A 14,569-nucleotide genomic window follows, 5' to 3' on the forward strand; every position below is an offset into this window, starting at 1 on the left:
GCTAAACATCTCCGTAACGCTATCACGGTTACCAAATAACCCTGTGACGAAACGCGCCGCTCTCCTTTGGATCTTCTCTATCTCCTCCGTCAACCCGATCTGGTACGGATCCCACACTGATCAGCAATACTCAAGTATAGGTCGAACGAGTGTTTTGTAAGCCACCTCCTTTGTTGATGTCCTACATTTTCTAAGGACTCTCCCAATGAACCTCAACCTCGTACCCGCCTTACCAACAGTTAATTTCATATGATCATTCCACTTCAAATCGTTCCGCACGCATACTCCCAGATATTTTACAGAATTAACTGCTACCAGTGTTTGTTCCGCTATCATATAATCATACAATAAAGGATCCTTCTTTCTATGTATTCGCAATACATTACATTTGTCTACGTTAAGAGTCAGTTGCCACTCCCTACACCAAGTGCCTATCCGCTGCAGATCTTCGTGCATTTCGCTACAATTTTCTAATGCTGCAACTTCTCTGTATACTACAGCATCATCTGCGAAAAGCCGCATGGAACTTCCGACACTATCTACTAGGTCATTTATATATATTGTGAAAAGCAATGGTCCCATAACACTCCCCTGTGGGACGCCAGAGGTTACTTTAACGTCTGTAGACGTCTCTCCATTGATAACAACATTCTGTGTTCTGTTTGCTAAAAACTCTTCAATCCAGCCACACAGCTGGTCTGATATTTCGTAGGCTCTTACTTTGTTTATCAGGCGACAGTGCGGAACTGTATCGAACGCCTTCCGGAAGTCTAGGAAAATAGCATCTACCTGGGAGCCTGTATCTAATAAATTCTGGGTCTCATGAACAAATAAAGCGAGTTGGGTCTCACACGATCGCTGTTTGCGGAATCCATGTTGACTCCTACAGAGTAGATTCTGGGTTTCCAAAAACGACATGATACTCGAGCAAAAAACATGTTCTAAAATTCTACAACAGATCGACGTCAGAGATATAGGTTTATAGTTTTGCGCATCTGCCCGACGACCCTCTTTGAAGACTGGGACTACCTGTGCTCTTTTCCAATCATTTGGAACCTTCCGTTCCTCTAGAGACTTGGGGTACACGGCTGTTAGAAGGGGGGCAAGTTCTTTCGCGTACTCTGTGTAGAATCGAATTGGTATCCCGTCAGGTCCAGTGGACTTTCCTCTGTTGAGTGATTTCAGTTGCTTTTCTATTCCTTGGACACTTATTTCGATGTCAGCCATTTTTTCGTTTGTGCGAGGATTTAGAGAAGGAACTGCAGTGCTGTCTTCCTCTGTGAAACAGCTTTGGAAAAAGGTGTTCAGTATTACAGCTTTACGCGTGTCATCCTCTGTTTCAAAGCCATCATCATCCCGGAGTGTCTGGATATGCTGTTTCGAACCACTTACTGATTTAACGTAAGACCAGAACTTCCTAGGATTTTCTGTCAAGTCGGTACATATAATTTTACTTTCGAATTCACTGAACGCTTCACTCATAGCCCTCCTTACGCTAACTTTGACATCATTTAGCTTCTGTTTGTCTGAGAGGTTTTGGCTGCGTTTAATCTTGGAGTGAAGCTCTCTTCGCTTTCGCAGTAGTTTCCTAACTTTGTTGTTGAACCACGGTGGGTTTTTCCCGTCCCTCACAGTTTTACTCGGCACGTACCTGTCTAAAACGCATTTTACAATTGCCTTAAACTTTTTCCATAAACACTCAAAATTGTCAGTGTCGGAACAGAAATTTTCATTTTGATCTGTTAGGTAGTCTGAAATCTGCCTTCTATTGCTCTTGCTAAACAGATAAACCTTCCTCCCTGTTTTTATATTCCTATTAACTTCCATATTCAGGGATGCTGCAGCGGCCTTATGATCACTGATTCCCTGTTCTGCACTTACAGAGTCGAAAAGTTCGGGTCTGTTTGTCATCAGTACGTCCAAGATGTTATCTCCACGAGTCGGTTCTCTGTTTAATTGCTCGAGGTAATTTTCGGACGTACACTCAGCCTAATGTCACTCGATGCTCTGTCCCTACCACCCGTCCTAAACATCTGAGTATCCCAGTCTATATCGGGTAAATTGAAATCTCCACCTAAGAATATAATATGCTAAGAAAATTTATGTGAAATGTATTCCAAATTTTCTCGCAGCTGTTCTGCCACTAATGCTGCTAAGTCGGGAGGTCGGTAAAAGGAGCCAATTATTAACTTAGCTCGGTTGTTGAGTGTTACCTCCAATCATAATATTTCACAGGAACTATCCACTTCTACTTCACTACAGGATAATCTACCACTAACAGCGACAAACACGCCTCCACCGGTTGCATGCAATCTATCCTTTCTAAACACCGTCTGTGCCTTTGTAAAAATTTCGGCTGAATTTATCTCTGGCTTCAGCCAGCTTTCTGTACCTATAACGATTTCAGTTTCGGTGCTTTCTATCAGCGCTTGAAGTTCCGGTACTTTACCAATGCAGCTTCGACAGTTTACAATTACAATACCGATTGCTGCTTGGTCCCCGCATGTCCTGACTTTGCCCCGCACCCTTTGAGGCTGTTGCCCTTTCTGTACTTGCCCGAGGCCATCTAACCTAAAAAACATCCCAGTCCACGCCACACAGCCCCTGCTACCCGTGTAGCCGCTTGCTGCGTGTAGTGGACTCCTGACCTATCCAGCGGAACCCGAAACCCCAACACCCTATGGCGCAAGTCGAGGAATCTGCAGCCCACACGGTCGCAGAATCGTCTCAGCCTCTGATTCAGACCCTCCACTCGGCTCTGTACCAAAGGTCCGCAGTCAGTCCTGTCGACGATGCTGCAGATGGTGGGCTCTGCTTTCATCCCGCTAGCGAGACTGGCAGTCTTCACCAAATCAGATAGCCGCCGGAAGCCAGAGAGGATTTCCTCCGATCCATAGCGACACACATCATTGGTGCCGACATGAGCGACCACCTGCAGATGGGTGCACCCTGTACCCTTCATGGCAACCGGAAGGACCCTTTCCACATCTGGAATGACTCCCCCCGTTATGCACACGGAGTGCACATTGGTTTTCTTCCCCTCTCTTGCTGCCATATCCCTAAGGGGCCCCATTACGCGCCTGACATTGGAGCTCCCACTGCCTGAAGCTGGGAACGAAGTGATGCCAACTCAGCCTGCATCCGAACACAGCAGTTGCAGTCCCTATCCATGCTAAAAACTGTTGTGCAAAGAACGTTTGAATTAATCTACAGAGAGCACAAAAATTCGACACAAAATTTAAACGGTTATTAAAATACAAGAGTGCCTAGTAAATGGAGTAATGCTGCTACTTGCGCACTGCTGACACACTGCTTGGCGGCGGAAGGAGACTACGCGATTTTACACTATACAGGTACTAAAACGCGATGCTACAATTCTCAAGTACTATAATACGCCCGAAATTTATGAATTAAGCAATGCAAGTACCAAAAACACGCAAAGAAATTAAGAATTAAACTATGTAACAAATGAGTGAGCTAGGAGTATACGACTTGCTGCTGCAGCTGCTTATCCAACGGCGGCAGGGAGCAGGTTTCAGTAAATACTGGGAGATGAAGAAGCTTGCACAGGATAGAGTAGCATGGAGAGCTGCATCAAACCAGTCTCAGTACTGAAGACCACAACAACAACAAGATATCTGTATGGTGCAGAAAGTGGCAGTTTACCCTGAATAAAGAAAAGTGTGAAGTTATTCACATGAGTACTAAAAGAAATCAGGTAAATTTCGATTAGGCGATAAGTCACACAAATTTGAAGGCAGTAAATTCAGCTAAATACTTAGGGATTACAATTACAAATAACCTAAATTGGAACTATCACACAGATAGTATTCTGGGTAGAACAAACCAAAGACTGCGATTCATTGGCATAACACGTAGAAGGTGCAACAGGTCTACTAAAGAGACTGCTTACACGACGCTTGTCCACCCTATTCTGGAGTATTGCTGTGCGTTGTGGGATCCGCATCAGGTGGGACTGACGGATGACATCGAAAAAGTACAAAGAAGGGAAGCTCGTTTTGTATTATCGCGAAATAGGGGAGATAGTGTCACAGACATGATGCGTGCATTGGAGTGACAATCGTTAAAACAAAGGCGTTTTTCGTTGAGACAGAATCTTCTCTTGAAATTTCAGTCACCAGTTTTCTCTTCCGATTGCGAAAACGTTCTCTTGCCACCCACCTACGTAGGGAGAAATTATTATCACGGTAAAATAAGAGAAATCAGGGCTCACACAGAAAAACTTAAGTGATCGTTTCTCCCGCGTGCCGTTCGAGAGTGGAACGGTAGAGAGACGGGTTGAAGGTGGTTCATTGAACCCTCTGCCAGGCACTTTATTGTGAATAGCAGAGTAATCACGTAGATGTAGATGTAGATAGAGATGTGAGGTCGAACGTTCGTTTTCCCATCAATTGAGCTTCCGTGCTTGTTCCTTTTAATGTTGCTTTGCATCGTTAGGCCTAGACATTTAATAGCGTCGAGCGCGCCCAGCGGCACACGATTAATACAGTATTCGAACTTTACATAATTGATTTTCGTAGTCATCTGCAATAAATTAAATTTAGCACAAGCTATTCTCATGCGTAGGAAAAGCTACGGCTGGGTAGACAAATATCAGTCCAGCAATTCGTGTTGCGCTGATTGCTCATGACATTCCTATGTTCACACTGTGCAGAGAGGCAGCCATTGATGTTTTTCAGAGCCCCATCATCGACTCCTCTGTGATTGCACGCACCCCGCTAAGTGCAGTCACGCTTGATCACAGGAGAAGAGCATTGCAGCTTCAACCTCTCCATCGTGTACAGACTGAAATAGGCAGCTGCAGTACTGACTTGCAGCGACAGTATCGTTACGTAAGGCTTTTTCTTTGATAAAGAAATTTTATAAAATATTCATCTCATTTCTATGACAAAGATCTTTGACGTAGCACAAAATCGATTTTATACTGTCATCAAATATTTCGTCGTAGTTCCTTCAGAAGGGCTGGCACAGAAGAGCTGCACGATATCAGCTTAGAAATTGCTATTTTTAATGCTCTTAGTTTCATAGTTCCCAGTCACTAACCGAGCCATTGATTTCCCAACGCGAATGCGAAATGTAATTAAACTGTCCCTCCTCCTGTTAATGTCAACATACAATAATAAAATGGGCAGTGTAATGTATACAGTTGGTAATAGTCGAGTCGTAACCGTATCATTAAAATCCTTCGACATGATGCATTAACAGTGACCTGATGTGTTTCAGTTTCAAAGGAACAGATTATATCCGCGTTGTCGCCAAATACTTTCTGATGCTTTAGCCCGATTGTAGTTTCATATCATGAATTTCTTTACGTGTTTCAAGTTCATTCTCATACATTCAAAATTTGCACGATTTTTACATTCTTGGACATAAGTTGCTATTTATCTTATGGATGACTTTTTGGCCTTGTCCGTGCTTCTATACCTTGCGTGTACCTAACAAGTTTCTCTTTGACGGCTGCAACATTTAGTCCTCTACATGTCCGGCTGTGACGCTTTCTTTTGTTTGTGCATATCTCGAACAAAAGTTAACACATGTTCCACTGCTTTTAGCGCAAAAGTTCAATTCCTATTCACTTTCAACAGCCACTGCTTCATCATCAATGAATCGCATTGAGCTAATATTTTCTCATTAATTCCGTTTTGAGTGAACAAATAAACATCAGTGGTGACAATGAACTACCCTTGCATCTACCCTGGTTTTGACTGCTTATATCTGTCAGTACAGACTGTTGTAATTCACTTTGAAGAAAAAGAGTAGATTTCCATCTCCTTGCATAAAAAGGGAAAAACATTTTGTTGTATCTCAGATCATAAAACATAATTTCCATATTTATAGTGTCACAGTTAGCTGCGAAATATTACTCTCTCATTTTGAATGTGCTTCCCCCACCCCATTTATACAACACCTAATGTTTCGCAGTTTGCTTTATCCCTGTGGTACATGGTTTTTCACGGCAGTGGACAGCTTTTAATGGCCAGTCACGGGGCTGCAGAGGTACGCTTGGCACAACAGCGGTAGGGAGTGCCCTCTGCAGTGGGCCGAGTGCGTTCGCAACGCCAGAACCGACTGAAAACGCCAAAGGAGCGACCATTAACCGCTGTCCGCTGTAGTGGAAGCCATGCGCCACGGGGATATATACACGTCAACCACCTGCAGTAAACAGAAGACGATCGTTTTCTTTCTTCTAAACTAAGGCGTGGCGCTAGATTTGATCAAATGAATTTGATGAAAAGAAACATTTGACAAAATTTCCTTACTGCACTGAGTCAAATATATTTGACAAAGCAAGTCTTTCAAAGAAATTTGATAGTGTAATACCGACCCAACTGGTGTAGCTTTTTTTTTTCGGCTGTGACCGAGACGCCACCTGCCACACTTACGTGCAACGGTCGGCGATCGCAGTCCGCCTACAGAGGTTCTGGTTCGTGCGTAGACCTTCTGAAAAGTGGAACAGTTATAACACGGTAGGAAATAAGGGGTCATGGAGGTGTCGGCAGTGTGGCCTGAGACACTGTGCCTGTGCGCCCACGTTACAGCGGCAGTCTGCGAGCCCTTTGGTCAGGAATGCAGATCACAAAGAATAGGCTGCCGCTTTTAGTCGTAATGGGTTCGCTGAAAAGCTCCGAGCGCAGAAGCTGTCGCCGCGTTTAAAGCACTCCCAGCTACCAGCGCCGCAGAGCTTATGCGCTCGTTCCGACAAGGGAAGCTCCCCTCAGATGTAGTGGTAAGATAGCTCAGCGGATAGCCCGTCAAAAACCGAACACGGATCAAGCACGAAAGCAGGAAGGAGCCGTTCTGAACTGTGAAAAAAGAAGCACAATGGAGGCAGTGAACGGTCCAAGCTCAGGGTATGCAGTTCGAGCGCCCAGCAGGAACACGGCGTCATGGTTGTGCGTCACGGTATCGGACTGCAAAGCGGCAGATCCGTTTTCAAACCTCTCTCATGCGCCCCCCCCCCCTCCTTTTTTTCACAAATTTATGTATCTGTCCGTCAGGTCATTGGCGTGTCTGTTTTCCTTCTGTAGTCTTGGCAATTGTCATACTATACATTCGTTACAGATTGAGTCGTGTAGTAAGAATATATTATCGTCGCAAGTAAATATGTTAAATAGTGACAGCAGCATGCCTCATAGACCACTCACAGAAATTAAAACAACAAATAATGGGGTACGAACAATGTCACAAAGAAGGAATTCAAGAGTCAAAACTTCCAAAACGGAACGCAAGAGGCGTAACATGTGGTACTTGTGTAGAACAAGTAGGAGGTACGTATGTCTGGAGGTCCCTTCGTTACACGTTCCTGTTGCAAATGGACGTTACATCACGATACAGACAAAAATTTGGGTACAGCGAATTTACACGTTAGTGAGCAGACGGAGAATTCGTAATTTAGTGAAAAAAGGATGAGGCTCGAGGGAGATTTCAACCGGGATCCCTCCTTCGCAATCCAACATCGTGTGACCACGTGACCACAACGTCACGGTCATTCAGTGTCGCTCGATGTTGCATATGCTGATCTTGCAACTTTCACTGTTTCTATTTTGTTTTTTTCCCACAATTCAGCAACCTTTCTTCCTCCTTTCATGCTTGATCTGTGTTCAGTTTTTGGCACGCTATCCAATGGGCCACGTTACCATTAAATCTGAGACGGGGTGCGATCGAAAGAAACTTGTGAGCAACACGACGGCGCAAAGTCTGGGAGAACACTTTCTTGCCTGTTTTTTCTTCAGATTCTTAGCGTGGATGTCTGTCCACCACAGAGAACTAAATGTCTCCTCCCGAAGTCATTTGCGCCTGCCACTACCTCTTCGCCAGTGTGACTAAGACACTAGAAGCGTGTGTGTGAGAAAGACGTGAGCAATTAAAGAAAATTGTTCATTCATTCACTGCGATTAAAGTTCTCCTGAAGCAATTGAAGCGATGCCGGGGCTTTTCCGACAAGACTGTCAGACTTCCTCTCCAATTGAGGAAGTGCTCCATTTCTGATGGTCTGGATGTCTACAGGTCGCTCCCTAAGGTAGGCCGTTCCGAACAGTGACCTCCCACTGGTCGACGAATTGTTACAACATTGACCATTCAGCGTTCCTAGCGTGATGCGTTGACGGTACTGTTACAGTTCTGGGCGTCTCACCCTCTTGTTAGACTTGGAGCTCTACGCTGAAGGGCTCCAACTTTCATTTAAAGAACCTATAAGTGACATAATCGAAGGAAAGAAGTTCAGCAGTTGAGACAAAGCTAGTCACCGTCCAAACTTAGCTGCCCGTGTACGTCGTCATACAACAGTTACGAACACTTTACAATTTTGCGTGGCTTCTTCAATTTCCCGGTCTCATGCCGTGTCTTCGCGGACGCGACGTATTAATGTAGATTTGGCGATGTTCGTGGTAGTGGGTGGCCCGATGCCCTCCCTGTTGCCTTAAAACACCGCCCTCCTCCTCCCGGAACAGAATTTCTGTACCGCCCTTTGGCTTCGTCTAGTGTTATACCATGTGACAGTGTCAGAACGTGTTCGAAAGGTTTGCCAGTCGTGTAATTGAGGACAGCCTGGTATTCACCAGTCGGATGTGGGAAACCGCCTAAACCCCACATCCAGTCTACTCGTCGTGTCTCCCCAAATCCTCTTAACAGTTCGCAGATATCCTCAACAAAATCGGGGGAAATGCAGAAATTTGAGGTCTTAGAATTACATATTAATACCTTCAGCTGCTGACGGGTGTTGGTATGTATCAACGGGGACAGGTGAAAATGTGTGCCCCGACCGGGACCGAACCCGGGATCTTCTGATTACATGGCAGACGCTCTATCTATCTCAGCCACCGAGGGCACAGAGGATAGTGCGACTGCAGGGAATATCCCGCGCACTCCTCCCGCGAGACCCACATTCTCACCTCACATGTCCACACACCACATTCGTATTGTCCCTGCCTAACACACTCATTACTCTTGGAAGACATTCTTACCAAGTCCCGTAAGAGTTCGGGTAATATGTGTGCCTATTACCCGAGGAAGGTCAGGCTGGTGATGCCAGAACTATATACTTATAGGGATATTGTTGTGTACATAGTTGCGCGTGGTCAGCGCGTACACAACTTTCCCACTAGAGCGCGCCTCGCTAAGCACAACAGCGCAGGCGCAGCGCTCTTCCGTCTCTGCACTACGAGATGGCGCTGTCATAGAGACGGAGCAAATTCTGATTCCGCCAATCCTCGTATTAATATGTAACGCAGCCAATGAGATTGGTGCTTACGTAGAACCTTTTCTCCTCGCGGATCACACTTGCGCAATGATACATGAATGCGCGAGGTATGATAACGAGTGAACAGACCTGCTATTAGTCAGTCTGCATTTGTTGGCACCAGTCTGTACCCATCTGCATTAGTCCGTACCAGTCTGTACGAGTTCTACATTTGTCTGTACCAGTCTATAGTCAAGTTTCAGTCTGCGCCTAATAAGATTACCATATTCCTGTACATAGCCATGAAGATAAATGTATAGACACTTTTGTCAAGTATCAGAGATATATGTGTGGATAAGATTAACTTACCAATACCATAGGAACTTCAGATTGTCAATTGTAAATAGCATCCAGAACCAAGTTAAGTAATTTGTATGCTTGTTATTATTTTAATAAATGTGTGTGAAAATTAATGAAGTTGACCTCGAGACATAATGCCGACACTCGCCTACTTCGTTAGAGCGACAAGTCAAATAATCTGATGGTGTGTGTCCTGAAGGTCTTACAGTACGCACACCACAGATATGGTGTATGTTCTCGCTATAAGTATAATTTAGAGGTAATACTGAGGATTACCGGCAGTTGTTCCTCCCACACACCATTCGCGAAAGGGCCGGGAGAAAGGAGGGAGTTGGGTGACAGTAGTAGCATAAGTACTCTCCGCCACACTCTGTAAGGTGTCTTATGGAGTGCACTGGTGAGGAGCAGACTTATGGTGGAAATGAGACAATGTGAGATTCAGAAGGCGATCATTATCCTCCTCGGACGCCGCGAATCTCCGCCAGTGCTAGGAGATTACGCGGGGACTAGAAGGTGGCTGCAGATTGCGCGAAGCCCGGTCGTGGCGGCCAGCCTCGAGAACGCTGGGGTGTGGAGTGGGGGGAGGTGGGCTACACACGGGGACAGGTCTGCCAGCCATTAACCAATTGCGTCCAATTGCGGCGACGGGCGCGGGAATGCCGTGCCCGTCTGTGGTGCGAAGTGCCCGATGGGAATAGCTGGAGCCATACTAATTGATGAGTCTAATATTTCGATACAAAAAGTGACGGATTTATTGCGTCAGTCAGACCACTGCTGGTTCCATAGCTTATGCCATCAACATAAGATAGACTAAGATTTTTTTACCTTTTCGAATTTATTTGTGACTTGGATATTTGTCTGTTTGGTACACTACGATGCAGCAAGAAAGTTGTGTGTCGCCTGCATTGGCGGAGAAACACTTTATTAAATTACACCAATGAAGCGTCCAGAAGCTGTAAATGGAATGGCACACTTCTGTCAACTGCCATAGCGCACTACGGATTTCAGCATCACTAATGTTTGCAACGCTTCCAGCGCGAAGAAATTAGCTGGCCACAAGATACTAGGCTACATCAAAGATGATGGTATAGACAACCATATTCATAAGTACCTCGAGGGGTTTCAGAAGACAAGTCGCAAGTACGGGGCATAAAGGAACAGACGTGAGTGGACAGTATTTCTCCAAGTATCGATTCATCATACTCGCCGCAACGTAGCCGCCCTTGGGAGCAGGCGTGTCAGACAAGCCATCCGCTGCCTACTGTCACGTCGAATTAGTTCGCACCTGTAGGTAGGCAACACTGTGAAAAAAATTCCCAAACTGCCTTCCGAGGCAATTCACGTCAGCGATTTCAGTGAACATCGCGCACCTATTAATGATTGCTGCGCCGCAAGTGGTGGCCATATTGAGCACCTGTTAAATACTTTGACAGAGGCTGCATTCACGGATATGTCTCGGTTTCAAACTGAGACGACAAAAAGTCACAGGACACCTCATAATATCGTGTCGGACCTTTGCCTGCCCGGCCTAGTGCAGCACCTCGGCGTGGCGTGGACTCAACAAGTTGTGGGAGTTTTCTGCGCAAATACTGCCCCGTGCTGCCTCTGCAGCCGGCCGTAGCAGAGAGAGCGTTAGTGGTGCAGGGCTGTGTGCACGAACTCACCTCTCCATTATGTCCCATAAATGTTCGATACTATTCATGTCGGGTAATCTGGGTGGCCAAATCATTCGCCCTAACTGTCCAGAATGCCCTTCAGACCAATCGCGAACAATTGTAGCCGGGTGACATAGCTCATTGTCACCCATAAAACATATTCTCCATAGATGTTAAGTAGAACCGGCGATGAAAAGGATTTGAAGTAGTTTTATGTTGTCTGATTTCTAATGATGGTAAAATGATCAGGACCGCCCATTTCTGCTAGTCCGCTGCACAAAGAACTAAAGGGGTATTGAATTCCCTGTATTTTTTAATTAGCTGTCTGATACTGGGACTCCACTCTCGTTTTGTTTTATTGTGCACAAACTGAGCTTGCTCTTGTGGTATTTGTTTATTTAAGTAGCTTCTCCGGCGTTCGTGGATGATATTAAGAAAAATCTTTTTGGCATGTGGAATCATGACACGCTTCCGTAGTTCTTACAGTGCCATCAGCGGAAAACAATAGTTTTTATATTCCCTCTAAACAGTAATTCCTCTTTCAAATTTCTCCTTTGTTTCCTTTTCTGCTTGCTAATTGTACACCTTGAATAACAGCCGGGATAGGATAAAACCCTGTCTCACGCCCTTCTCAACCACTGTTCTCCTTTCGTCCCCTTCGGCTCTTGTATCTGTAGTCTCCTTTCTGCACAAGATGTTAATAACCTCCTGCTACATTTCATCCTTGCTAGCTTCAGAATTTCAAAGAATGTAGTCTCGACAGCATTATCAAAGTCTTTCTCTGAAGCTACAAACTTTGTAACTGTGGGTTCCTTTCTCCTGTTTCAATCTACGATTACCTGATGCTCCCTTTGAAACTCTCAACAACCTCTGGGTCTTTCAGTTTATGCAGGTCCTAACTCCTTAATTTCCTTCTGTTTGGAGTTTTTTCAGTTTTAATCTGCAGTTTATTGCCAGTAAATTATATCACAGTCCACACAAACCCCTGGAAATGTCTTCCAGTTCAAAATCTACTTTAGAAATCTCTGTTTCAGCATTATATAATTTCTTAATCTAATTCGAAATCTTATTTTTCTGAAAATTACATGTATAAGTGCTCTAAGTAAATATTGTGTATATTTAGTGATATTACATTAATATACCTGAAAAACTTATAAAGAAATTAATTGATTTGGAATCAGTTTTTTTTTTCATTTAGTAGTTTTTGCCAGTCCCCTTGTTTTTCACCAGAATCTCCAGCTCTCCTTATATGTCTTTCGTATGGCCGTTCTTCTATTTCTGTAATATTTTCAACTTATTGTTTACGATTTTAAACTTATGCCCTCTGTTTTCGATGGCAATAAATAAGACGATTTCAGGCAGAGCTATACAAGATTTCGATGGTCGTTATAAAAAAAAGGTCTGATCACTTCCCATTTTGTATAATAACACAATATTTGAAAGGAATGGAAATTTTCGAATAAACAATACTCGTTTTTTTAAAAAAAAATTCTAGCATAGCTGCTATGGCAAATAGATGCCCCGGTTTTTTACTCAGTCATTAGTAAAAAGTAAAAGAATGCGTTATAACCAAGAGCAAACACATACCGAAAAATACTGGTATCAGTTTGAACCAGTCAGTTTTTTTCATCCCTTCATCCTAGTCTCTGTCCGCGGTTCGTGGTCTTGCGGTAGCGTTCTCGCTTCCCGCGCACGGGGTCCCGGGTTCGATCCCGGCGGAGTCAGGGATTTTCTCTGCTTCGAGATGACTAGGTGTTGTGTATCTTTCATCATCGTTTCGTCCTCATTCACCCGAAAGTCGTCGAAGTGGCGTTAAAGAACTTGTGGTGCGGCGGCCGAACCGCCCCGCGACGGGTCTACCGGCCACCAATGGCATACGCTCAGTATTAATATTATCCTAGTCTGTCGTCAGTTCAGGTTTACAAATTTCCCACCGTCAGCGATGTGCGTTGGTTTGTTTTAGGTTACCGACAAAAGCGAACAGTCGCGAGCCGCCACTTTACGGTGCCGTTTTGGACCCGGTGTGACGGGCGTGCTTTGTGTTACAGCGCACGTGGACAACGAGGTGTACCTGTCGCGCGCGCTGGAGAGGCTGGGCGGCAATGCTCTCGACAAGGATCAGGAACCCGACATCGGCGCCGCCTTCATCAAGTTCGCCGTCGTCACCAAGGAGCTGTCGCAGCTCATGAAGACGCTGGTCAGTACGCCGAAACTTCACATTTAGCTCCTAACAATAATTTTAAATAAGTAAATGATAGCACAAAATTTAGGTAGGAGATTAATTAATCAAAATATCCGCGGATGTACTGCCGGTCTACAGTGTCCAACGGGCACAATGTTTCGGCGATTATACATGTCGCCATCATCAGGTGAATTGACCGACTGACAGCGAAGGGAGCGCGCCGCGGGCGGAGGGTATTTAAATCGGCCGCCGCCGCCGCCGAACCCAGTTCCCTCTGAGCAGCCATAGATTACGGATCTCTGTGCCGGAACGTTCACAGGAGCTCAGTCCGTCAATTCACCTGATGATGGCGACATGCATGATCGCCGAAATATTGTGCCCGTTGGACACTGTAGACCGGCGGTATACACGTGGATATTTTGATTCTCAAATACGCCGGGAGAAACTCAAGAACTGTCATTTCAGTTGTCTTCTATTCGGTTATTTTCTCATTAATGGCGTTATACTCAACTCATTAATGACGTTTACATTTCTGATTGCACCTCTTCTTGTGCAACTACCCTCAAGAATTTCGTCTCCGCAGCTTGTATTTTGCGGTCATCTTCCTTTTTACTTAGCGAATTTGCTCTCATATTCCATTTTACTTAGCGATTGTGCTCTCATATTCCTTTTTACTTAGCCAACTTTCGGTTCCGAGCAACGGCAATGGTATCACCGTAGTTTTATAAAGTTTAATTTTTCTATCTTTTCGTGTTTGTAGTTAAGTTATAACGTACCTACACTCTCTCTATATAAATGATTTTAATGACCCTTGTACCTAATGTTCCTTATTTAACAGGAATAGGCGTAGATTTTATAGAAAAATGTTAACTCAAAGATTGCAGATGGTTATAAATTGGCCGCTATTGCATAAATACTCATCACGAACATTAAGAGATCGGAAAATAACATTTTGTAATAGGTTGAATGAATTACTAACAATAATTCTAATAAGTAAACGATCGCATGAAATTTAGGTATCAGATTAATTAATTATGGTCGCCATCTCAAAAAGAAGCAAAAGTTTATGTTTGTTAGTGGCTGAAATAAAGTTGAAATTACGTAATAATCACAAATGAGTTAGGAAGGCAGCAGCGGGACACAAATGCACGTGCGCGACTTTGAGTGTAAATG

The 14,569-nt window shown here is 44.5% G+C and overlaps 1 protein-coding gene across 10 annotated transcripts in view; it reads left to right on the forward strand.

Annotated features, from left to right (window-relative positions):
- LOC126334773 (arfGAP with SH3 domain, ANK repeat and PH domain-containing protein) overlaps positions 1 to 14,569 on the forward strand; it is a 1,031,989-nt gene that overhangs the window by 880,534 nt on the left and 136,886 nt on the right. For all 10 annotated transcript variants that reach the window (XM_049997423.1, XM_049997407.1, XM_049997360.1 and 7 more), the window contains exon 3: positions 13,263 to 13,411. In XM_049997423.1, coding sequence (XP_049853380.1) covers positions 13,263 to 13,411 — 149 coding nt within the window. The remainder of the gene's footprint in view (positions 1 to 13,262; positions 13,412 to 14,569) is intronic.

This window comes from Schistocerca gregaria, chromosome 1, assembly GCF_023897955.1.
Source record: "Schistocerca gregaria isolate iqSchGreg1 chromosome 1, iqSchGreg1.2, whole genome shotgun sequence".
NCBI lineage: Eukaryota > Metazoa > Arthropoda > Insecta > Orthoptera > Acrididae > Schistocerca > Schistocerca gregaria.